The sequence below is a fragment of the Artibeus jamaicensis genome, unplaced genomic scaffold (genome assembly GCF_021234435.1).
Source record: "Artibeus jamaicensis isolate MK-2021 breed Jamaican fruit bat unplaced genomic scaffold, CSHL_Jam_final contig_464, whole genome shotgun sequence".
Lineage (NCBI taxonomy): Eukaryota > Metazoa > Chordata > Mammalia > Chiroptera > Phyllostomidae > Artibeus > Artibeus jamaicensis.
This window is the reverse complement of record NW_026521842.1, coordinates 15223399-15249706: the sequence shown is the minus strand read 5'-3', so window position 1 is coordinate 15249706 and position 26308 is coordinate 15223399. Positions and strand designations below refer to the sequence as shown.

Genomic DNA, 26308 nt, shown 5'->3' with positions numbered 1-26308 from the left:
AAGGACTGTGATGGAGAAGGGGACCTGAGGGCCAAGATGGAAGAAGACTGACTTTTCATTATTCTCTCATGAGCTGTTTAAACTTTATACCATGTGCAGACACTTGCTGATTTTTCTTTTGTTAAGAAAGTTATGATTCACATATATGAGCATGAACTTTTAGAGTAGAGGTCTAGAGATTTTTCATGATCACAGCATTCTTAGTACAATAATTATAAACAAAACCACCCACTATTTTTAAATATCCCAGGAACCTGAGAGCAAGGGTGATCACTCAAAGGTGCGTATATACACTTCTCCCTGCGTGATTCAAGAGCATCAAGAAACTCTGAAACGACTGTCTGAAGTCTGGCAAAAGATCTCTGAACAGGATGATCTGATCCAGGAACTTCGGAATAAGCTAGCCTGCAGTAATGCTTTGGTAAGTGCCTATTTCTAGAACACTTTTCTGAGACCCAAAAGAGAAAAGAAAGGGGGTAAAAGAGTCGCCTAAAGTAATCTTTTTCAGGACTCTTTATTGTCTTAAATAAACTTGTCTCTGCTTTTTATTTATATTCTCCATGGTATGCATCCTCCCCACTACACTTAGTTCAAGACTGTAAAGAAACTTAAAATCTTTCACACAACAACATAAGTGCCCATCAAGAGGGAAAGTGTTAAAGAGATATGGGTATTCTGTGGAATAATATGCAACCAAGCAAATGGATTAAGCTGATCTATAAGGGCTACATGGAAGGATGCTTGTGATATATTGTTGAGAATAAGTTGCAGAATCCTATATGTAGTTCCACTTTTATTTTGTCTTTAATCATGATATAGAAGTATAAACTGGAAATTAGCCATGTGTCCCCTCACCCTTAGGGGAAATGAAAGGGGGAAGAATAAATGGAGAGGAAATTTTCACTTCTTGTTACCAACACTTGGGTTTTATTTGAATTATTCTCAACAAACAACAAAAATTTCAACCTCCAGCCAAGACTGAGGTATAGGCAGATACACTTTACCTCCTCAAACAACCTAAAGAAGGACAACAACAAATTTAAAAAAAAAAAAAATAACTGAAACTGACAGAAAGTTGAACTTTATTTAAAGAAGAAACATTCATCCAGACCCGTTGGAGGGGTGGAGACAGGCAGCCAGGGCAGAGAGGATGCCTGGCATAGCGGTGGCTAGAGAACTGGGTGGGCGAGGCAACAGCTGGCAGTCCCAAATCTGCATGCAGATAAACCAGGGGGAACAACTGGGGAGTGAGACTGTGCCATCCAGGGAAAAGAAAGCCACAAAGACCTTTGGCTGTAAAAACTGTGGGGGCTGCGGCAGCAGGAAAAACTTCCAACCCCACAGGAGAATTAGTTGGAGAGACCCATAGGATCCTAGAATGTGCACAAACCTATTCACCCAGGAATCAGCACCAAAAGGGCCCAAATTGCTTGTGGGTAGGGGGCAAAATGACTTAAAGCCAAGCAAGCATCGTTGTTCCCTGTCAGACCCCTCCCCCACATGCAGCATCACAAGTAATGACATGGGTTTCGCCCCCTGGTAAATACATAAGGCTCCACCCCTTACAATGTAGCGGGTGCATCAAGGCAAAGAAATATGGCCCAAATGAAAGAACAGATCAAAGCTCCAAAAACAGAACTAAGTGATGAAGATATAGCCATCCTATCAGGTGCAGAGTTCAAAACACTGGTAATTAGGATGCTCACAGAAATGGTTGAGTATGGTGGCAAAATGGAAAAGTGAAGGCTATACAAAGTGAAATAAAGAAAAATATACAGGGAACCAACAGTGAAGGGAAGGACTCAAATTGATGGTTTGGACAAGAAGGAAGAAATAAACATTCAACCAGAACAGAATGAAGAAACAAGAATTCAAAAAACAACCAACTGTATGGGAAAACATATTTGCCAATGATGCCTCAGACAAAGGTTTAATCTCCAAAATATATAAAAAAACTCACACAACTGCACTCTAAGAAGTTGTCTAAGAAGACAACTAACCCAATTTAAAAATGGGAAAAGGACTTGAACAGACACTTCTCCAAGGAAGACATACAGAAGATCCAGAGACACATGAAAAGATGCTCAATATCACTAGCTATCAGAGAGATGCAAATTAAAACCACAATGAGATACCACTTTATACCATTCAGGATGGCTACCATAAACAAAGCAACAAACAACAAATGTTGGAGAGGTTGTGGGGAAAAGGGAACCTTAGTTCACTGTTAGTGGGATTGCAGACTGGTACAACCATTATGGAAAACAGTATGGAATTTTCTCAGAAAAATAAAAATTGACCTTCCTTTTGACCCAGCAATTCCACTGCTAGGATTATATCCTAAGAATCCTAAAACACCAATCCAAAAGAACCTATGCACCACAATGTTCATAGCAGCACAATTTACAATAGTCAAGAGCTGGAAGCACCCTAGGTGCCCATCAGTAAATGAATGGATCAAAAAATTGTGATACATATACGCAATGGAATTCTATGCAGCAGAGAGAAAGAAGGAGCTACTACCCTTTGCAACAACATGGATGGAACTGGAAAGCATTGTGCTGAGTGAAATAAGCCAGGTGTTAAAAGATAAATACCACATGATCTCACCTTTAACAGGAAGCTAAACAACAAAACAAATAAGCAAGCAAAATAAAAACAAAGACACTGAAATAGCGAACAAGGGGACAGTGACCAGAGGGAAGAGGGGAGGGAATTTAAGGGGGAAAAATGGGAGGGATTTAAAGGAACAAGTATAAAGAACACAGGGACAATAACTGAGGGGGGTGGAAATGGGAGGGAGGTGGGGAGCACGGGGCGGGGTGGGTTGAGATGGGAGAAAGAGACAGAAAACTGTACTTGAAAAATAACTAAATAAAAAAATACAGATTTTTTAAAAAATGAGGAGAGGCTTAGGAACCTCTGTTTAAATGTTCCAACATCTGAATCATAGGGTGGCCAGAAGGAGAAGAGGAAGAGCAAGAAATTGAAAACTTATTTGAAAAAATAATGAAGGAAAACTTCCCTAATCTAGCAAAGGAAATAGACTTCCAGGAAGCCCAAGAAACTCAGAGTCCCCAAGAAGTTGGACCCAAGGAAGCACACACCAAGGCACATCATTATTAAGTTACCCAAGATTAAAGATAAGGAGAGAATCTTCAAAGCAGCAAGAGAAAAGGAGACAGTTACTTACAAAGGAGTTCCCATAAGACTATCAGCTCGCGGGCCTGCGAACCAGAGTATCGCGGTTCGATTCCCAGTCAGGGCACATGCCTGGGTTGCAGGCCAGTTCCCAGCAGGGGACTCATGAGAGGCAACCATACATTGATATTTCTCTCCCACTCTTTCTCCTTCCCTTCCCCTCTCTCGAAAAATAAATAAATAAAATATTTAAAAAAAAAAAAAAGACTGTCAGCTGACTTCTCAAAAGACACCTTTCAGGCTAGAAAGGGCTGGAAAGTATTCCAAGTAATGAAAGGCAAGGACCTATACCCAAGATGACTCTATCCAGCAAAGCTACCATTTAGAATGGAAGGACAGATAAAGGGCTTCCCAGATAAGGTCAAGTTAAAAGAGTTCACCATCACCAAGCCCTTATTACAAGAAATGTTAAAGAGACTTATCTAAGAAAAAGAAGATAAAAAATACAAACAGTAAAATGAAAACAAATTCACAACTATCAACAACTGAACCTAAAAAAAGAAAAACAACAAACTAAGCAAACAACTAAAACAGAAACAGAATCATGGAAATGGAGATCACATGGAGGGATATTAGCAAGGAGGGGAGGAGGAGAATGTGGGAAAAGGTACAGGGAAGAAGAAGCATAAATGGTAGGTACAAAATAGAGGGAAGTTAAGAATAGTATGGGAAATGGGGAAGCCAAAGAACTTACATGTACAACCCATGGACATAAGAAGAGGGGGAATGCTGGTGTTGGGGGGCATAAAGGGGAGAAAAAATGGAACAACTATAATAGCATAATCAATAAAATATATTTTTATAATTTTTCATGTTTTTAATTTAAAAAATATACATACACATTTGCTCATTCCATAAAGAACTTTCCTCTTTAATTCTTGAACTTTGAACCACATCTTCTGGTAGATTAAGTGCATATTTCCTAATGTCACAGCCTCCAGAGAACCTTCATCTGCCTAAGAAACTGGACCACACAGAGGTTCAGGAGGGAGTCCAAAATGTGTCCACTGACAAACTCAAAACAAATCATTGTCTATGGCTTAGTGAACCTTGATGTAAGATTCAGAACATAATTCCTTCCTCATACCAACCCCACAGGAAGTATGAGATTAATTATACAATGTTCAGACAGACTTAGGATGATAAAAGGAACACCCTTCTAAAATAGTGGTAGTAATAAAGATATTACATTGATCATGCAGCATAACCGACCTGCGTTCAATTGCAGGTTCTAGAGCGTGAAGAGGCTTTGATAAAATTACAAGCAGACTTTGCTTCTTATACAGCCACCCACCGACATCCTCCTAGCTCCTCAGAAGATTGTGAAGACATCAAAAAGGTGGGAAAACTTTTGCTTATTTGTGCCCGGTGGGCCATCCAATTTGGGTTTGATTCTGGGTTTTCCTGCTTATTTTTAATTTTTATATTATATTTTATATCTGTGTAGTCTTGGTTGGCCCTGCTCTGTGGATACTGTATATAATGTATCCAAGTCCCAACAAGAGTGTCTGCCAGCATTAGGTTTTGGAATAGCCCCTGTCCCTTTATGCAGTTCCAACAGTGAACCTACACAAGGTAGAGGCTTGCTGGATTCAGAATGACCATTCCAGCCTTCTAGTTTCTGGTTGGAGTTGAAAAGCACCAAATTTAGGGAAGATTATTAATTCAAATTCATCACTCTTTTGAAAACCTGATGTTACAAAATTTCAAGGCATCTCAAAAGTAGATTCTCATACCGTATAAGCATTTAAGCCATGTAAACAAATAGCAAGATTTGACCAACCAGTAGTCAAGACTAGGTTAGGTCCTCTCCTAGGTGAGTCGTGGCTGAACTTGAGGTACAAGGCAAAGCTGGACACATGAGGCCATGCTGTGGGCATGTGAGAGCAGCCTGCTGATGGTGAAATAGGAGCAACAGGGGTGGCAGAGAGTGCAGACAGCACCTACAGCTCTCCAAGGAGTTCTCTAGCAGAGGAGCAAAGTCTTTCTGATCCCAGAAAGTTTGAATGAATAAGCGATCGATATTGAACTTTGGAGTTTCCTCCATGGACATCTGTCAATATTTATTTTAAAGGTCAGTTCCATGTTATTCACATCCTGACCTACAGCAAGATCTCATAACACTCCCTTTTCATTTTTGTCTGAAAAATGTCTTTATTTCTCCCTATTTCATTTTATAGTAGTTTTTAAAAAACCACGACATTAAATTTACCATCTTAACCACTTTTAAGTATATAGCTCATCCATGTTAACTATATTAACATAGATGTGTAACAAATCTCTAGAACTTTTTCATCTTGCAAAACTGAAAACCATGTACACTAAACCCTAATTCCTTTTTTAACACTCTATTTTTAAAAAGTGATATAGACTATCCCAAGAAACCTTCCCCTGCCATTTTTGTGTATCCTATCCAAAACCTTCATGTTAGCGCAATATTCTATTAGGAATGGAACCATTTACATCTCAGTTAATACCGGCAGTCCTCTCCCTGCTCTGCTGGCCTGGCATATACTGGGCCTTTGAGTCCCTGCAGTGCCCACCTGAGTCATGTGGAGACTGCCCTGCATTTCTCCAGCTGTCCCATCTTCATGCCACACTCACCATCTACACTGAAATCACACAAATAACTCCTCCCAGACTCCTTTGATGCCCAGATACCTAATTGCTCCTCCTTTACCATGGGTTCATGCTCCTTCCTTCTCTTGGTTACAGCCCATTTTCCTCTCCTTCAGGGTAGAAGCCAAAGTTCTTGCCAAAGGACTACAAGCCATAACTGACCCAACTTCCTCACCTCATCTCTTGCTACTCTCCTCTTCACTGGCTCCACTGTAACCACATGGTCTCCTCTACGTTCCCTCTCTGGGGCCTTGTCACTGGCTACAAAGTTCTTCCCTCAGATACCTCCAGCAAGTCCCTGCATAGAGGCCACCTTCCCAGTGAGGCCAACCGATCCATCCCATTTAATATCGCAACCCCACATACCTGCCCCTGCCCTTGCCCTTGCCCCATCACCTCCACTCCCCTCTTACTGTTCTTTTTCTTCCACAGCAATTACCAATTTTTACCATTTTTTACTGTATAAGTCACTACTTATTATGCTCTTTGTCTGTCTCACCCTACTAGAAGGTCAGCTCCATGGGGGCAAGGATTTATGTCTGCATTGTTTGCAGCACTTAGGACAGTTTCTGGCACACAGTAGGCGCTCCATCAAGGACACTGATTGTTGCAGGGAAAAAGAAGTGGCTTCTTTTGTGCACATTCAATGTGAGTGTGAGAAGTCTTCCATATCCCTTTTTAAATTTTTTTAATAGCCATGTAATGGACAGGCCATAAAATACCTCATTTACAGTGTACAATCAGTGGCTTTTAGTATATTCACAGAGTTGGGCAACATCACCACTAATTCCAGAACATTTTCATCACTCCAAAAAGAAACCTGTATCCATGAGGAGTCACTCTCAATTCCCCCAACCCCCACCACCACCCTGGCAACCACTAGTCAACTTTGCACCCTACAGATTTGCCTGTTCTGGACATTCAGGATTTTGGAAAGCATTCTTCCCCCTTGTTCTCACCCTGCCCTGCTCTCCTTCTGTCTGCCCAGATCTTGAAGCACCTACAGGAGCAGAAGGACAGCCAGTGCCTGCATGTGGAGGAATACCAGAACCTCGTGAAGGACTTGCGCATGGAGCTTGAGGCCGTGTCAGAACAGAAGAAAAACATCATGAAGGGTACACTGTGGGCTGGTGGTTGTGGCATGGAGAGGCAGGGATCCAGAAGGAAGTCGGGACCTACCTCTAAGCAAGAGTACTCTGTGTCGTGCCACTGTAGAAATGATGAAATTGGAGCTGGACCTGCACGGGCTGCGGGAGGAGACATCTGCCCATTTGGAGAGGAAGGAGAAGGAATCCATGATCCTGCAGCACCGGCTGCAGGAGCTGCAGATGCAGGTCACTGAGACCCAAAAGCTGGGTTTGAAGAAAGACACGGTAAGGCAGTAAGGCTAGGCGTTCTCTTGTTGGAACTGCCAATAAGGCAGGTGTGAGGCCCAGCCCTGCCCAGATGGAGCAGGTTCAGCAGTTCTGCACCCACTGTGATAGCTTGAAGAGCATCAACACAGGTGCAACAGGACCGTGGGCTCTTGAGACCCAGAGATGATTCTGAGTACTTACCTCTTTGGTAGTTCTCATAGCACATAATAAATATATAAAACAGCCCGATCCAGGGACCTTAATAGATAAATTGACTCTAGAAGAGGTTTTTTCCCCAGCCCTGCAAGGTAGAGAGTTGGGACACACTTGTGTCATCCCCTTATGCTTTTGTTCATGGTTGGTAGTGGAAAGATACTATAAAGTAATGTGTAGCCCTGGCTGGTGTGTCTCAGTGGATTGAGTGCCAGCCTAAGGCTTGCTGGTTCGATTCCCAGTCAGGGCACATGCCTAGGTTACAGGCCAGATCCCCAGTAGGGGGCGTGTGAGGGGCAATTACACATTGATGTTTCTGTTCTCTTTCTCCCTCCCTGCTCCCTCTCTAAAAATAAATTAATTAAATGTTTAAAAATAATAATGTGTAGCCTTATTAAGAGTATGAAGTGAATTTCAACTTTAAAAATTACAAATATCTTAGAATATGCAAATCGGGCAGTTTGAAAATATTAATGGAGCTATGTACTAGAAGATCTGTAGTTGCCAACATAAATGAATGTCCTGGAAAAGCCTAGGAATGAAGCCAAGGACAGAAAGTTTGTGAAACTAATGCAAACTTTTGTAGCTAGTACTATCCAACTCTAAATTTTTCATAGAGCTAGGAGAAATTATCCAATTGGTTGACTGGTTATTCCTACCTCCTATTTCAAGGTACAGAGGTGATCCATCAGTCAAAATAGAGGCAGTTGGAGAAGATGTCAACACAAAGCAAGGAGTCTGGATAAACAGCTCTGAGTCATTCATATATCCATCCAACAAATATTTTTGAGCTCCTAAGATATGCCAAGCACTGTTGTAGGCACTACAAATATTATAGAATTGTACACCTGAAACTTATAAAATTTTATTAACCAATGTCACCCCAATAAATTTAATTTTTAAAAAACCTTTTTAAAAGAATATAATAAAATATGCAATACCCCTACTCTCACAGAACCTACATTCTAGTGTGGGCAGACAGATAATGAATAACAAAATTAATATGTCATATAATTTCAGATATTGATAAATTCCTAAGATAGCTGTGTGGCTGTTTTACACAGGTTGGTCAGAGAAGGCCTCTTTGACAAGGTGACATTTGGGAAGAGATTTGAAGTAAGGAAGCTACCCAGGCCAAGGTCTTGAGGAAGAATATTCCAGGCAGAGGGAATAGCAAGGACAAAAGCCCTCTAGTGGGAGTCCACGTGGAGTGTTCCAGGAGACCAACGGAAGCAGAGAGGAATGGGGTAGCCAAGGATCAGATCAGATCACGAGCATCCTGGGAGGCCTTTCTCTAAGTGAGGTGGAGCCAGTGGAGGGTTTTGAGAAGAGGTATACAAGATCTGTCTTGCGATTTTAGAGGCCCCCCCTCAGGCTACTGCAGTGAGAACAAGGCTGAGGGGAGGCAGGAGCTAACGTAGGAGGCTATTGCAATATCCAGACAAGAGAAGACGGTGGCTATAAGCAGGCTCAGAACAGTCTCTGACTGACTGCCCTGCCTCTGTTCAGGCCTTTACTAGCATTAACACTTTGCTTTCCTCAGCTCCTCCAAGAGAAAGATGAAATGCTGCACGAGCTAGAGAAGGAACTGACACAGGTTCAGACAACACTCCTGAAAAAAGAGATGGAGTGGGAGAAGCAGCAACTAATCACAACAGAACTCGAAATCGCCATCCAGGAGGCGAATCAGGATAAGAGCAAGGAGGAGTGTGGGGCCCTGCGAGCCGAGATCCAGAAGTTGAAGGACATTCTCGAAGATGCCCAACAGCAGCAGAAGCTGGCTGGTGAGGGCTCAGCAGGCACTGTCATCACCACACTTCCGACACACGGGGCTAGAGCAGCCCTTTTCTCTCTGTGAACAGCCTCCCCGCTCCACCTCTCCACTTTCTCATTCCAAATCTTCCCACGGTCTCGTCTCACATCTCAGCAGTTACAACCACCTCTTACACTCCTCCACTCACCCTCAACCTCACCATCCCTCTGGAACCTTCACCACATAGCAGATGCTCAGTTTGGGAAAGTGAACTGCCTACTGTTCCCTCAGCAGTTCCGACAGAGATCCTCTCCCTTCTCTGCCACGGAGAGGACAGGTCTCTGTACTTTGTTTATTTGCACCACATTCCTCCCCATCTTCTACAGAACCTTTGTCACACATTTTATCTCTCCCTTTCCTGGTTTTTGACACTCTCTCCTTTCTTATTCCCTCCAAAAATTCTACTGCACAGCTTATACTATGGGGTGTGTCCTTGTTCCTCTGCTAACAACTGCTTTCTTGGAGGTCACCAATAACTTCTTGCCCTGGACACAGGGCAATGAAAGTGTTCTGGAATAGATACTGGTGATGGTTGCTCAAGTTCGTGAGTATGCCAGAAACCACTGAACTGTACGCTTTCAAGTTCTGTTGTCATTAGCTGCTGCTTCTCCAACTCCATCTCTGTTTTGGGAGAGTTGTCTGAACCTGTGTCAGGTTCTTCTTTAGCTCATGCAGCATTTCATCTTTCTTTTTATTTTACATGATATAGAAATTGGGGGGGACAGTGAAAGTTCTAAAGCCTTGCTCCCCTCCTTACCCTCCTCTGACTCTGTGTATCTATGCTGTCAGCCCCCATACCTCACAAGTGTTTCTTAGCTTTGGATACATAAGTCCCAGAAATATCATCATTGTTTCCCTCTGTTCTGATAGAATCATTCATCCCTAAGACTCTGCCCTCCTGCTCTTCTCATCTCCATGTACACTCATTCTTTAGTGAGCACCTTCCCTCCTCGGAGCTGCATTTCCCTGCAGATGACGCTAAAACCTGGGGCCCTGGTCCTGATTTCATGCCTGTGGTCAGTCTTGGCTTTAGAGACTACCTGCACCTGGGCAACCCACCTTCCCCTCTAACTCAGCATCCCCAATGAACCTATTCTCTTCCCTGCATCAGTTTTTTTTCTCCCTTTTTACAAGGTCTGTAATCATTTGCCTACCTTTCTTCCAGTATTCCAGGCTGAAAAAATGGTGAGGAGAGCAATGTTTAAAGTAGAAATGATGGTAGAAACCACTAGATGTGGGGACACAGTGGGCTTAGAGAAACTCCAATAAGCAACTCCTTTGGGTGTTTTTCCCTCATACCCACTGAAGGTGAGGACACAAGCTAAATGATCTTGTAGGAATTCTTTCTCTATTTTAATTTATTCCAATGTTCCTAAAGCACTCTTTCTTTTATGTCAGGTCCCTACTCAAGAGCCTACAAAATCAACTTCAAACCTTTCAGGCATTCATAGTCCTCCTTTAGTCCATGCACTTAGTTAGTGGCCTCCCAGAACTCCTATCCAGATTCCTTTCCAAGTAAACCCATCTCTTCCCATCTTCTTCCCACCTGACTTCCCTACTCCCTTACCAGGCATTTACTCTGTCCCCCCTCATCTGGAATTCCCTTCTTCTAAGGTGTAGCTCAGCCCCTTTTTCTCTGTGAGTCCAGCTCCAACTGTTCTTACATTGATCTTGCTTCCCAAGTTGACCATCATTGCAAGTTTAACATCACCGTGGTCTCTATACCAAGTGGGCCAGTATGGTTCCCTCACTAGACTCTAAACTCCAGAAGGATCAAGATGTGCCCCTAATGCCTGCATGAGTTGCACAAGGTACACTGAGCAATTGCTATCAATTCATTTAAGTTTAGCCAAGAAGGAGACCACAGCTGGAGGGTAGTTGAAGACAGATAATTTAACAGAGCTCCTTAGGAGTGATAATGAAATGGAGAGAAATGAGGACAGATTGGAAATTGAAGTAGGTCACACAATAAAGGAACAGACTTTTTAACTGGCCTGATTCAAGAATCTGATCTTCACACATACTCCCTTCTCACATGGTCATGCCCTAGCTTGTCTCCTGTCTTCTGCAGCTCAGCAAGCAGCCCAGTACAAAGAAGAGGCTGGTATGGCAAAGAATAACCTGGAGGATGCCCAGAAGAAACTGCAAAGCTGCATCCTCTCGGAGAAGCAGAAGGCAGACACCATCCAGGAGCTGCAGAGAGAACTTCAGAAGCTGCAGAAGGATTTCCTAATGGCTGAAGAGGAACTTACACTTAACAGGTACCACAGGCTCACATCCAGGGAGAGAGCCTTTCTCCCTGTCAGCCAGTCAGGACACTGTGGGCAGCTGCCAAGGACTGGGATAGCAAGCCCCGTGAGGCTAGCTCACAGTCCACCAACACCGACACCTATTGTTGCCAAGTCCATCCTCCTATTGTTGCCATTTTGCTTTAGGAAACGGATAGAGGAGCTGACATCAGAGCTCTCTGAGGTCCTGAGGAAGCTTGAAAATTCAGACAAGGAAAAGAAGCAGCTTCAGAAGACAGTGAATGAGCAGGATATAAAACTGAATGAACTGCTAGATCATGTAAAACTCCTTCAGCACCAGGTATGAAGGGCAAATACGCAGCCAGCTCAAGCATTGGCTCTGCTTAATATTAAATAAATTTGTCTTTATTTGAAAAGGTGCCGCTGCCAATTCATGGTGAACAGATTGTCCGGAATTTGTGTTTGAATGCAAAGCCAGCCAATCAGCTCTAGTTTGTACAGCCAATAATAAGCATTTTAAGCATTTTCATGAAAATGCTTAAGCTAAGTTTAAAAAGAATCAAAGGACAATGTGGTATTTTCTGGGATTCAAAAGCTATCCTTGTCAATTAATTTAAAGTCTTTGACCTCTGAATTATTCTTTTTATGTCTTTCTCAGATTTTTAAAACTTTATGCAAAAGGGTTTTATGTAGGAAGATTTGGTAAGTGGGAGAGAAGGTGATGCTGTTGAAACTAGATCTGTAAATAAAATAAATTGGTATATCTAAATGAACAAATTCAAAATCTGGGGCAATGTTGCTGAACATCAGAGGGAACATTTTTTATCACACATGCTAAATAACCAGGGAGTTGTCCTCATATTTATTTCAGCTATTCCCTGGGTACAGTTGTCTGAGTTTGTTTGTTTGTTTCTCCAAAAATATACAGTCCAAGGTCTTTCAGGTCAGTCTTTATTTTCTCAGGTCAGGGAGCTAACCTCCACCAAAAGCACTCTAGAGGTGGAGCTTAAGGAAGTAACGATGTTACTAGAGGAGAAACGGGAACAGTTGAAAAAGAGCAAAGAACAGGAGAAGCTGATGGAGGTAGAGATGGAGTCATTGCAACAGGAAGAAAGAAAGAAAGAAAAGACGGTGAGAAGGAGAATCTTGGAAGAGTCGGAGTCATAAATACAGGCCCAGACACGAGCCCAGGCAGACCTTGGTGGGATACAGAGGCTGTGGGTGCTCAGATCTGAGGAGAGGAGGGAGGGGGGGTGGGAAAGGCAAACGGGGAGGAGAGAGAAGGCCTAAGATAACACAGGGTGCAGAATGGAGCTGTGGGTGAGGGAAGGACGAATGGGGTTCTAAAGGAGTCTGAGGGTAACAGCTCTTTTCTGGCCTTTGTTCTTTAATTGGGGAACAGTCAAAAGAAACATTGCGAAATTTGGAGGAAGAAAATGAGAATCTCAAAATACAGTTTAAGCAACATTCTTCACAACTAGAGTCTTCTCTCAGCAAATACAACACCTGTCAGAAAGTCATCCAAGAGCTGAATAGTGAGGTGAGTGGACAGAAACCCCAAGGGGGTAAGAAACTTGAACTCCGTGTCCCTGGACCTAAAATCACCTCCTAGCTCTTCCCCCACCACAGAAATGCTGGGCCCTTGTGCATCCTGTGATACCTGCAGCCCCTCTCCTCTCCTTCAAGTATTGTACCCCTTCAGTATCCAGTTGCTCAGCCAAAGAACTGTTCCTTCCACATGTGGAAGGTCTTATTTAAAAACATCTGGTGGAGCTCCCAGACTATTTGGGCTTTGGCATCGAGTCTTCCAATGTTGCATCTGAGACCAGAGTTAAGTGAATCCATTGTCTGGGGCAGTTTGCTGAGGAACACTTCCAAAAATAATGCCAAAGCACAAAAACTGGGTGGAAGGGGAGGTGGCTGTTTTTCATTACACAATAAAGATGACAGAAAGGAGTAAATGCATCTAACATATGCGAGGCACTGTGCTTGAGTTCAGTCATCATTTATTAATTGTCTATGTAAGTCCTTTACATGCCTTCCATCTGCTTTACTCCCAAGAAGACATACGTTACTATGATCCTCAGTTTACCAAAAAAAAGAAAAGCTATGGCTTAAAGTGACTGATTAGTAAGGATGGGATGGACCAGCATTTGAACATGGTTCATCTGAGTCTAACATCAAACCTCTTTCCCCTTCATCATGAATGGCAATGTTTTTTCCCCAGCTGAATACATTCCATCTTTCTGGGCAAGAAAAATGGAGCATCTTAATAGGTGGTCTCTTGGGTTACCAATGAGAAACCAGCATGTCTGATTACTTCACAACATAACAAAGAAAAAAGTTAATCTTAAAATGCTATGACTATTCTAAGAATAGCTCTGCCCAATAGAATTTTCTGCTATGACAGGAAATTCTAAATTACAGCTGTCTAATACCATATCCACTAGCCGTGTGTGGCTACTGAGTGCTTGGAATATGGCCTAGTATAACTCAGGAACTGAATTGATAATTTTAATATAACTAATTTTAGTTTTATTTAAATGTAAATAGCCTCATGTGGCTAGTGTCTACCATATTAGATAGCAGAGAATCTCATGTCCCTGGAGTTTTGTGATCCAGAGGCAAGTTCTAAGTCACTCAGATCCTCAAGGAACCTCTCTGCCAAAAAGGGCTACTACTTAAGTACTTGATAGAGGTTTGTCATTACAATTGCCAAAAGAAAGATAGTCATGTAAATGTGGAAGTAAAAGCACTAAGTTCAGAACTCCTTTGGTGGGAATCAGGAGGCTAGAGGGTTTTATGTGTGTGTAAACATGTTCCACTTTTTAAAAGCATGCCCCACCCTGGTTAGTGTGGCTCAGTGGATTGAGTACCAGCCTACAAACCAAAGGGTCACCAAGTCAATTCCCAGTCAGGGCACATGCCTGGGTTGTGGGCCAGGTCCCAGGTAGGGGACACATGACAGGCAGCCACACACTGATGTTTCTCTCACTTTCTTTCTCCCTCTCTTCCCCTCTCTCTAAATATAAATAAATAAAATCTTTAAAAAAATAAAAGCATGCCCCAATTATGAATCAATTGAAATAGCCATTAGAAAGAGGCTTAGTTTTGCATTCTAAAACATATTTTTATTTCATCAATATTTTATATGTCAATTTAAAAATGTCCCATCTGAAGTCAAGGCAATATATATGGAGATTCTTTTTACCTCCTTGATTCTAGGATGCCTTCTACCACATTTTATAATTAATTACTGTTAATAATAATAAAGCTAATTTATGTTTATATATTTATTCTGTATTGGGACATTTTACCAAACTCACTTATAAGCAGTAATAGTTTTTTAGTTGCTTCTCATGGATTCTCTAAGTTATGGTAAGATCATTTGCAAGAAACAATTTTTTAAACCTTTATAATATTTTTTATTCATTATGCAATTATAGGTGTCCCATTTCCCCCCTTCATTCCCCTCCACCCTACACACCTTCTCCCCCCACATTTCCCACCTTTAGTTCATGTCCATGTGTCATAAGTTCCTTAGCTTCTACATTTCTCACACTATTCTTGCCCTCCCCCTGTCTATTTTCTACCTACCATCTATGCTACTTATTTTATGTACCTTCTCCCCCCTTCTCTTCCTCCCACTCCCCTGTTGCTAACCCTCCATGTGATCTCCATTTCTGTGTCTCTGCTTCTGATCTAGCTGTCCACTTAGTTTGCTTTTGTTTTAGGTGTGATTGTTAATAACTGTGAGTTTGCTGTCCTTTCACTGTTCATCTTTTTTATCTTCTTTTTCTTAGATGTAAGTCCCTTTAACATTTCATATAGTAAGGGCTTGGTGATGATGAACTCCTTGAACTTGACCTTATCTGAGAGCACTTTATCTGCCCTTCCATTCTAAATGAAAACTTCGTTGGATAGAGCAATCTTGGATGTAGGTCCTCTTTTCAAGCCTTCTTGCCTGTAAGGTCTCTTTTGAGAAATCAGCTGACAGTCTGATGGGCACTCCTTTGTAGGTGACTGTCCCCTTATCTCTTGCTGCTTCTAGAATTCTCTCCTTCATTTTAATCTTGGCTAATGTAATTATAATGTGCCTTGGTGTGCTTCTCCCTGGGTCCACTTTCTTTGGAACTCTCTGAGTTTCCTGGATTTCCTGGAAGTCTATTTCCTTTGACAGATTGGGGAAGTTCTCCTTTATTATTTGTTCAAATAAGTTTTCCACATGTTACTCTTCCTCTTCCCCTTCTGGTACCCCTATAATTTGGGTTTTAGAATGTTTAAAAATGTCCTGGAGACTCCTAAGCCTCTCCTCATTTTTTTTGAATTCTTGTTTCTTTATTATTTTCTGTTTGGTTGTTTCTTTCTTCCTTCTGGTCCACTCCATTGATTTGAGTCCCAGTTTTCTTCCCATCACTATTGGTCCCCTGTGCATTTTCCTCCATTTCACTTAGTGTGGCCTTCATTTGCAACCAAAATCAACCAGTTTTGTGAGCATCCTGATCACCAGTGTTTTGAACTGTGCATCTGGTAGGTTGGCTATCTCTTGGTCACTTAAAGTATTGGCTCTGGGGCTTTGATTTGTTCTGTCTGAGCCATAATGTTTTAGTCTGTTCACACCTGTTATATATGAGGGGAGGAGCCTTAGGTGTTCACCAGGGCAGGTCAACCCAGTCACTGGGTTGTGACGCTGTTTTGGGGGGAGGGGTCAGAGAGGGAGCGATGGTGCTTGTTCTGCTCTCTCTTGGATTTCAGTCCCCTCTGCTGCTCTCCACAAGCAAATTGGGCCCTTCTAGTGCTTATTCCCAGGTGGGTGGGCTTGTGTACTTTCCAGAACTCTGTGGGTCTCTCCAACGAACTCTCCTGTCAGGTTGGGAGTCTCTCCCGGCACCTCAATCTCCAAAAGTTTTTTCAATCTGTGCTTTTAGTCTTTATTTCCTGTTGCTGGGTCCCTGGGTTGTGCAGTCTGCCTCACTGCCCTTTTTTTTTTTTTTTTTTGGCCTGGTTTATCTGCGCACAAATGTGTGTCGGCGATCAGCCAACCACCTTGCATGTCTCACTGGGTTTGCTGGTTTTCTCCCCACACACGATTCTGCTAACCACCTCCTCTTCTTGCCGGGACCCCTCTCTGCAGGCTGCCGACTCCGCCCCTCTTACTGATCTGGATGAATGTTTCATTGTTGTGGGACTTCGGTACAGTTTAATTTTCTGTTTGTTCTGGTTGTGTTTTTGGTTCTAAATTTTTGTTGTCCTTAAATTTGGGTGTGTGAAGAGGTACAGTATTTCCACCTATGCCTCCATCTTGGCCAGAAGTCTGCCTTTATAATATTTTATTTTTCTTGCCTTATTGCATAAGACAGTACCTACAATGTAGTGTTCAACAGTAGCATCCTTTTCTTGCTTTTAATATTAATGGAATTCAAGTTTTAGTATGATTCCCTGTAATGTGGTGAATAAAATTAATTGATCCTAATTTTGACCCACCCTTGTATTCCAAGTATAAATGTTCACTGTGTATCATGTACCCCTCTTTCAGTCACTCCTTGGAACATTATAAGAAATGAAATAAAGCCAATATGACTATAATGTAGCAATCAAGTATTGGTGTAAATGACAGCAAAGAAATATGTAGGGGCAGATATCATAGACTGTTAAGAAATTTTGTGTTTTGTTCTGAGAACAATCAATAGATTGAGGAAATTTTTTTCAAAGGGCAGAGGAGGTGATTTGATCTGACTTAGGTTTTCAGAATATAACTTTGACTGATGTGTTGAAATGGATTGGGGAGAGGGGTAAGTGTGGAAGTGAGGAAACCAGTTGGGAGGCTATAGCTATCTAAGCTAGAGTTGTGTCAGTAAAGACAGGAGATAGCAAATTCAGGATGTGTTTTGGCAGTAGAATTGGTCAGGCTAACTGACAGAATGAATGTGAGAGAAAGTAAGGAATCAAGGATGACTTAGTGCAACTCACCTATAAAACCATCTGGGTCTAATGCCTTTGGCAAGGAGAAAATAGACCTTTATGAGAACTTTTATTAAAACTCCTTGATTCTGTGTTTTTAGTATCATTTTCCAAGATAAACCACTCATGTTTGAGAAATTTAAGACAAACCTTCCATTTTAGTTTCTAGCATCATTGCGATTTCTTCGCCACCTTATTTTTAGTTTCTCACTTCTATGATGAATTTCTCAATTCAGCCACCAATTATCAAGTGCCTACAGTGAATTATGATTTTTCCCATGGCTCTCCTGGTTTACTGTGCAGACCCAGTTGACTCCACGTTTTTTCAGAAGTCTCCAGGAACAGTGTACTTTTATTCCCAGAAGACCAACTTATTCCATCTTTAGGATTAATTTCACCCATACCCCAGACATGTAAATATAGGAGCAGAAATATACTTACATTCTAAGGTCAAAGATACTCAAAATTCCATTTGAAAAAATAATAAACTTCAAGTACTGAGCAGTTAGTGAAGAAAACCCAAAAGAGTATGTTACTGTGCATGTGGCCACATGGAGAATGCAGAATACCAAAAAATAGAAGTAAAGTATATGAATTTCTAAGGTCTCCCTCCTGCTTCCAGACTTAGATGTAGATCTCTGTCCTGTACCTAAAGTATATAATAAGATGGCTGATTCCTTAGCATCTTCATGATCATAACACACAGCTATGTAGTACTTATACTTAGAAGGCCATTTTTACATCTCATTTGACCATCACAAAATCTCTATGAAGCAGTTGAAAGCATCCCAATTTGCAGAAGAAACTGAGAGTCCAGAGATTAAATAAATGAAGAACCAGGACTTCAACACAGATCCTCTAACTCCACATCTCAATTCCTTTTAACTAGCACAAATACTCATTACTAAGTTTAAGACAGAGACTTTAGTTTTTAAATATACTTCTGCCGGAACTATGGGTTTAATGCATCTCTGATTATAAACACTGCCCGATGCAATATTTCACTTGATCCAAAACAATTATTTAATATTAACTGAGCACCAGTTGTGTGCCATACCCTGAGCTGTAAGTGGTGGGATAGAGCAATGAAGAAAGTACGCACAGCCCACCTTTCATGGTGCAACAAATCTAATGGATAATGTCAGGAACAAAGTGAGGCATAATGCACACAACTGAGATACTGTAGCACATCTCCCACCCTAGAATTGGACTCCAGATCTTTATCAAAGGCTGCAGAGTCAGCGAAAGGGACTTCCCATGTACTTGACACATGATGACCCAGTACTTCCAGTTGTCTTTGTATTGGGGGGAGATGGAACTAGAAGGTTCAACTGTGGGGAGAGGGCAGCAGAAGAGCCTGGAAAGGCAGCTCTTCCTTTTACAACAATGAGGTGGAGTTGAAGCATTATCACATACGGGAAGGAGAACCCAGTGTTTGTCCATTTTCTTGTAGACACTCAGAATGTCTCTATAGCCATGAACCTTAACCATGATATTCCCTCTCCCTGAAGGTTGCCTTTCAGAAGGAGGCCTTAGCGAGTCTGCAGACCCAGCTAGACAAGGCTTTGCAGAAAGAGAAGCACTATCTCCAGACCATGGTCAGTAAAGAAGCCTATGAGGAATTATCCCGGAAGTCAGCTGCCTGCCAAGATGACCTGACACAAGCTCTCGAAAAGGTGGGCCACGTCCTGTATCTCTAGGGTTGTTCGGGGACAAAGAAATAAATGTCCTAGCAGTGGGAAAGACATAGGAGTCAATTTCCTACACTATTGGCTGTCACCAATGCTGTCTGCAAACCCTTGCATGAGCTGGGATGTCTGTCCAGAGAAGGCCTGCTTCTTCTTAGTGAGGGTTTTGGGGAGGGCTTGGGGGAGCAAAGGTGGAGGCCAGATCTAACAGATCTTTCTGCTCGTAGGTGATCCCAGGGGGAAAGTTTTTACAAAGCCTGGATTATCAGGGAAATTCATGCCCTATGCTGATCATTCCTGGCAGATCAGTTTATAGGACTGAAAAGAGAGGAAATAGGGGAGGGAACATGGGGAGGCAGAAAACCAACCACTGTCATTTCCCACTATCTCTAGGATACTAGGAAAGTGACAGGGTGTCTGTGCCACCCTGAGCAGAGGACAGGGAGGGATCAGAACTCTTCTCCAGTCAAAGGCTCAGCAGAAAAGGCCAAAGGGCTCTGACAGCCACTCTCATCCCTTTGTCTTTACCTAAAGCTCAATCATACGATATCAGAGACCAAGAGCCTGCACCGAAACTTGACGCAGGCCCAAGATAGGAAAGTTCAGCTGGAAGATGAAATTATGGCGTATGAGGAGAGGATGAAAAAACTCAACATGGAATTAAAAAAACTTCAAGGCTTCCACCAGGAGAGTGAGCTAGAGGTGAGGGGCTGTCTGAGGCTCAGGCTGTTTTCCTGCTCTAGGTCCCCAAGGTCACCTCTAGCACCCAGAACTCTTTAGCACTGAACCATTATCTTTAATTAATGGGTTCCCTCCCCTCATTTGGCCCTCTGAGCTTAAGGCATAGAAGCAACACTCAGAGAGCATGGGTGCCCTCTGCTGGCCACTGGAAATAAAATACCCCCTAACGAATCTGAAAGATGGGAAAGAGCCCTCTGGCCTCATTATGGGTCCTCTGGAATCAGGGCAGCAAGCTGGGGTCTCCTCCTCACTTTGTTCTTCTGAGCAGGTACATGCCTTTGACAAGAAGCTGGAGGAGATGAGCTGCCAAGTGCTGCAGTGGCAGAAGCAGCACCAGAGTGACCTCAAGATGCTGGCCGCTAAAGAAGAGCAGCTCCGGGCCTTCCAGGAGGAAATGGCCACCCTGAAAGAGAGCCTCCTTGCTGACGAGAAGGAGGTGGGGACTCCTCAGCTTCTGGTCACTCCTTCCCAGTCCCTGACAGCACATTGCACAACCATCTGGATGCCAGATAGCACTTGGTGGGGGGGTGGAAGTGACTGGGAACAAGGAAAGAACACCTGTTCTATTCCGTACAAAGCAGGGTCTAGGTGCTCTAGGACCACAGCACCTGTCTGAACCCAAACATCTTCCTATCAGGCACACCAGTCACCCCTGACTCAGGTAATCCACTAGGCAGTTCCCCTCCGAGCCCATCCTAGCACTTTTATTTACCACACTGTAGAGTCAGCTAAGAGATCTCAGGCGTGCCCCATGCCCAGCACCCTGAACCATGAAATTCATGGCAGGAAGCCACAGATACCTTCGGGTGGCCACAGGGCCTTTGCTCTAGTTAGAAAAAAGGCATCGTCTCCTCAAGATATTTTTTTCTCCCATATTGAAAAATTGACTTAACATACTGCTCTTTTAGAACAAGCCACTTCCATTGATATCTTTGGCCTGAAAAATCATTACTGTAAATATACAAATCTACTCTGTACATAAACATTGCCTGCTCAGCGGTGTCACCTTGTGTGGGTGCAACCTGCCCTGCTGGAGGCAGAGTCCTGCTGTGGCAATTCCAACGCTGGCCTTGGGGTTGGACAGCAGAGTCAGCATTTCTTCTCCCAGGAGGAGAGAAGAGGCCGAATCGGGAGTAGGGAGCTGACAGGCCTGTGCTCCCACCCTTACTGTCCCATTTTCTTCTTGTACCAAAGACCTGTTGCCTGCCCCCTCGGTCTGCACCCAAAGACCCCTGTAAGCTGCGCCGAGAGAATGATCAGATTATGACCAACATGGAGCAATGGGCCAAAGACCAGAAGTAAGTAAGGAAGAAAAAAGTAAAGCAGGGTCCCAAGGCCTGGGCTGAACTGAGGGACCCATACATGTGCCAAAGAATAGTATCACACAGAGCCCTTCTGGGAAGCTGATCCAGTCCCAGCACACACTCAAGGGTTGGGGATGAGCTAGACTTAGAAATGGAGTAGCTCTTCCAACTTGGTGTCCAGTTTCACTGCCTGGATCCCTGGAACTCACCTGGGATCACAGGGAATTTGCACAGGAGTTGAGTATGGAGAGTCCTCTTAATTGCCAGGCGGCAGGAGCTCCAGCTCTGGGCACTGGGTGATGAGCAGAGGCTTGGGGCCCAGCAGAAGCCCTGCTGAGAACACCCATGTTCACAGTGGTCTGAGAACTCTTTCTCTTGTGCATTTTATTACAGGATCGCCAATGAGCAATTAGGAAACAAGCTCCGTGAACAGGTCAAATATATCGCCAAGCTGACTGGTGAAAAGGAGTGAGTCATCCCACACCACCCTGGCTGTTGCTGGGGCCCTAAGGAAAGGATCAGCCAGGAGCCAGAGTGGCTTTATCACTGGGTGCATATAAATACCCCAGGAAAGGCCTGGGACTTGGAAAAACTCCAAGTCCTATCCGAATCTGTGTGACCTTGAACACATCACTTCACCTCTTTGGGCCGTAACTCCCTCAACAACAATGCAAGGGTGTTGATAGTCTCCGTGTGCCTTCCCGCTGTCATTTTCTGTGTTTCTCAGAGGTCGTGGGCACTGAAAGCAGACTGTGTTAGTTAGGGTAGGGGCCAAGCTGCTCTAATAGAGATCTCCAAATGAAGGAACATCTCTAGGAGGTGAGAGGTCCGGGTTGGTGGGGTTCCTCTGTCCCACGTGGTCATTTGGGGACCCCATCCCTTCCATTTGTTGCTCTACCGTCCCCTGTGGCCTTGCTTCCCTTTCATGGTCAAAGCTGGGTCAGCAGAGAATGTGATAGGAGAGGACTGTTGAAAGTTCACGAATAGAGGCAAAGATATGGATGTCTAAAACTGAGATGTCAAAGGCAGTATAGCAATAGGTAATGACAAGCTCTAGAGCAGTGCTTCTCAATCTTCCATCAAAGAACACTTAGAAAATGACCACATTTGTTTGGCACACTGGGAGGGTCTGGGATGGGGTTGCCTTGACAAAGTTGACCAATCAGCAGCTGCTCCATCCCCTGCACCAAGGGTGGAGGTATCTCAGCACACCTAGAACCCATCCATGGAAAGCTCAGTTCCCGGCTTTGACCTAAAGAAGGGTGGACAAGTTGAAAGTGAGGGTAAGATCATTGGAATAGGGAGGTAGGAACAGAGAGGCCATTGGGGATGCTGACCAGGGAGAGAGGCAGCGAGCCAGGGAAGTGGGGCTTGCCAAGAACAAGCCCACCTGCAAGCCCAGGACATAGGAGAACAGGAGGGCAAAGCATATGGCCAGAGAAGAAACAGGATGAATACTTTATTTAATTTTCTTTAGGGAGAAAAAAAACATGAAAGTCTTTACTAGAACAAAAATACTTTCTGAAAGAGTTTAATTAAAAGAAAAATTGTCAGAATCTGAGGGTAACAGAGAACATCAGACTCTTTCTTACACTGTGCCAAGTTCCAAGTAGTTCTGTTTCATTCTTGAGTGGGCTTGAGCCTTTTTGAAGGCTATCTTTGAATAATAGCAATAGCTCCACTAATATTTATTATGTACACATGTGAGGTACTGTTCTAAGTACTTTACTGGTATTAACTTATTTAATCTTCATAAGACCTCACCAATTAGGTACAATTGGAAATCAGAGGCTAAGTAACTTGCCCGTGGTCTCACAACTAGTAAGTGGCAGAGCCAGCATTCCAACTCAGGAAGTTTGGTTCCAGAGCCACTGCCCCACTGCCCTCAACATTGATTTGGAGAAATGTAACTATTGATATGAACAGCTGCCATTGGCTGAGCCACGGGGATATGCCGATGTATATGCCCCACTTGTGCACATCACAGCCACTGTTTTCTCATCTGTAAAATGGGGATAAGTTACTTGCCCTAGCTTTCAACAGAGCCGGATCCCCATGCTTTCAATCTTTCAGCAAAGGGATGTGAAAGAACTTGGACTTTAGCATTAGAGCCGGGTGAGAGAGTTTCCGAGGCATAGCCGTAAGAAACCCAGCACTTGTGATCAGAGTCGTTTGTGACAGTGTCTGGCTCTTCCCATCACATTCCCATCATTCGTCAAACTCAATTGCCCCCATCTAAAAGTGAGAAAACAAAGCCAGAGCTGAGATAACTCAGTGGGTCAGGGGTGTTCCCCAACCCCAGGCCTGTGCCTCTTCCAGGGAACACACATAAGCATCCATTTCCACAGAACATGTCTGAAAGCACTAGCTCTGGAAGGAACCAGACATCCGTGGTTCTCTTTCTTGTGGGGCCTTTATTTGTCCTTTCCAGTGGGGAAACAGTATCTGGAGCATACCAAACACCCACCAGCACTTCCCTCTCCCTCCCCAGCCACCTCCACAATGTAATGGTCCACCTGCAACAGGAAAACAAGAAGCTGAAGTGCGAGATAGAGGAGAAGAAGCTGAAATCAGGGCACCCAAGGTTGTGCACCAAAGCCCTGAGCCCAAGCAAAACAGAGTCCACACAAAGAGGGAAATTGTGTGGCACCCTGGGCTGGAGGGGGACCACCCGGGACATGAGGCAAAGAATGGATGTCACCAAGTTTGTCGGGATGCCCCACTGTTCAGGTATGTCTGCCGCTTGACTTTTGCTACTTACTACGATGTTGTCTTAGTCCCACAGGTCAAAAAATGACAGCCTGATGGTATTTTTCAAGAGATCACTGGATTGGGAATTCAAATAGAGAAAAGAAAACAAATCTGTTTTTTGCTGACTCAGTACCAGAGATCATAGTTTCCTTGTCTATAGACACGACGTGTTGCTCTAAGAATCTTGGCTGATACCCGAATGCCTCATATCTCAGATCTATCCCTTACCCTGACCAGTCCCCTTTGGGAATGGTGAGGACCAAAGGGGAACAGGCAGAATAGGCATCTTCCTCCTTTCATGTGTTCTGGACACCCCCAAAGAGCAGCCTGTCCCATGCATAGCCTGGGTCCACAGCTACCTGTTCTACCATGCAGACTCCATGTTACCCCAGGAGCAAGCCACACCCCAGCAGAGCCACCTGACCACTGGCCAGTCCTTGAGGAATCACCTCATTAATTTCTCCTTAAATCAAGACTGTCACCTCCTCCCTGTTCCCTCAGGTTCCTCATATTACTAGAATCAGCACCTTGCCCTGAGCATCATTCCCACCTGTGTTTTTCCGAGGACAGTGAGTTCCCAGCCCTCTCTCCTGACCTGGATCAGCACTTACGGGAACATGTCAAGGTTCCGGCCTATTTTGCAATACACTAATAATTTATTGGGTTTTGTCTACTTCCCACAGTGGAGTGAGCCTCCGAACCACAGAACCATCTCCAGGCCCAGACTCTAAAATAAAGGCATGAGCACAGCAGTCTGTGAGCTCCTGGTGCCCTGCAGGCACCTCTGCCCCTCTGAGCCCCCAGCAGTGTGTCCATCCCGATTTCTCTGGATTCTAAGATACAGGTCTCTTTCACACCTATAGGGAGCTGAAATTCCCAAAGTGAGCTTCTGGACTGGTTTATAAACCAACAAGAAATAATTAGCTCCTTTTTAATTCTTTCCATCTCTGTCTGGAATTTAAGAAGAAAAGGTCTAAAAACCTCAAAAAGGAAGTAATCCTAAGGCCAAAAAGAAGAGAAGAGAAATAAGTGATGCATTTTTCCAAATGAAGGAGGGAGAGACTGCCTTTTCTCTGGCCACCACATTGTATTCTTCCCTTTAACAATTTTATTTTCCTCCCCAGCCAGCTCAGTACAAGTAAAATTCCATTATAACAAACTCCAAGGACAGCTAAACTATTTTATTGTGGCAGGATTTTGTTAAACTGAGTACATGTCTAGAATTTCTATTTCTAGTCCATAGGAAATTGAGAAAAATAGCTACAAAGGTAAAGTAAAAGAAAGAAATGAACGAGCTTGCATTTCTGGGTGGAAGGAAAGGAAAAGCAAAGGAAGAAACCCACTAGTTGGTAGCAGTTCTTAAATACTCTTGCCTCCTTCCCCAGCCAAACAAAGGCAATGAAAAGTCACTGCTTATAGCAACGTAGGATGCCAGGACTCAGGAAAGACGAATTCCAGAAATGTCGTGTAAGGCGAGGGTCATGGGCACATCCAGTATTTCTGTTGTGATGGGCGTTGTCTGTTTGCTTCTGCTCTTTTTGACCGTCTTCCTCCATTTCACTTAGAATGAGGACATGTTTTTGAGAGAAAACAAAGACTCAAGTATCTGGTACTAATAATAGCTTCCTAGTTCCAGCCTGTGGACCATTTTTTTAAACAAAAGTTCAATGTCATTAAAATCTCCAGTGCAGTCTACAAAGAACCCATTTTGTTTATAATTTACAAAAAGGTTTCATATACTATATGTTGGTGAAAGTAACAATATCTGGGTACTTTGAATGCTATACATTTTTTCAAAGTTGTCTTTCATTTCCAATAGAGTAATCATACCAGAGCTCAGCAGGTAGCAAGTTAGGGGAACAAAGGGGCAGCAGAGCCAGAAAAACACCAGTTTGTCTCCTAGCCGCCTGGCCTTCAGATGGAGGAGAGCGGTCAGACTTAGAGAAATATGGTTTCTCTGCAGCAGGACGAAGGGCTGGGAAGCTGAGTGTTGCCTGCCTATAATTCTTTAACCAAAGAAGTTAGTTCCTAAAAAGTAGTTTGAACAGCTGATATATATTTTTTAAGATTTTATTTATTTTTGTTTTAGAGAGGGGAAGGAAGGGAGAGAGGGAGAGAAACATCAAGCCTCTCGTGCGCCCCCTACTGGGGACTGGGTCTGCTACCCAGGCATGTGCCCTGACTGGGAATTGAACCAGCAACCCTTTGATTTACAGGCCACCACTCAACCACTGAGCCACACCAGCCAGGGCTGATTTTTTTTAATGGTCTCTGTATGACACTTAATAATAGACATGTCATTACACGTTTGTCCAAACCCACAGAATAATGCAACACCAAGAATGACCCCTAATGTAAACTGTGGGCTTTGGAGGATAAAGAAGTTCACCTATGGTGACAAATGTACCACCCT

General features: G+C 43.4%; 1 protein-coding gene across 1 annotated transcript in view; it reads left to right on the top strand.

Annotated features, from left to right (window-relative positions):
• The window catches only part of PMFBP1 (polyamine modulated factor 1 binding protein 1), a 59482-nt gene that overhangs the window by 31112 nt on the left and 2062 nt on the right, over positions 1 to 26308 (top strand). The window contains exons 6-20 of the mRNA XM_053666669.1: positions 251 to 421; positions 4430 to 4540; positions 6809 to 6935; positions 7036 to 7193; positions 8932 to 9172; positions 11273 to 11462; positions 11637 to 11790; positions 12414 to 12581; positions 12853 to 12990; positions 18923 to 19087; positions 19634 to 19801; positions 20109 to 20276; positions 21035 to 21138; positions 21538 to 21612; positions 23636 to 23874. Coding sequence (XP_053522644.1) covers positions 251 to 421; positions 4430 to 4540; positions 6809 to 6935; positions 7036 to 7193; positions 8932 to 9172; positions 11273 to 11462; positions 11637 to 11790; positions 12414 to 12581; positions 12853 to 12990; positions 18923 to 19087; positions 19634 to 19801; positions 20109 to 20276; positions 21035 to 21138; positions 21538 to 21612; positions 23636 to 23874 — 2377 coding nt within the window. The remainder of the gene's footprint in view (positions 1 to 250; positions 422 to 4429; positions 4541 to 6808; positions 6936 to 7035; positions 7194 to 8931; positions 9173 to 11272; positions 11463 to 11636; positions 11791 to 12413; positions 12582 to 12852; positions 12991 to 18922; positions 19088 to 19633; positions 19802 to 20108; positions 20277 to 21034; positions 21139 to 21537; positions 21613 to 23635; positions 23875 to 26308) is intronic.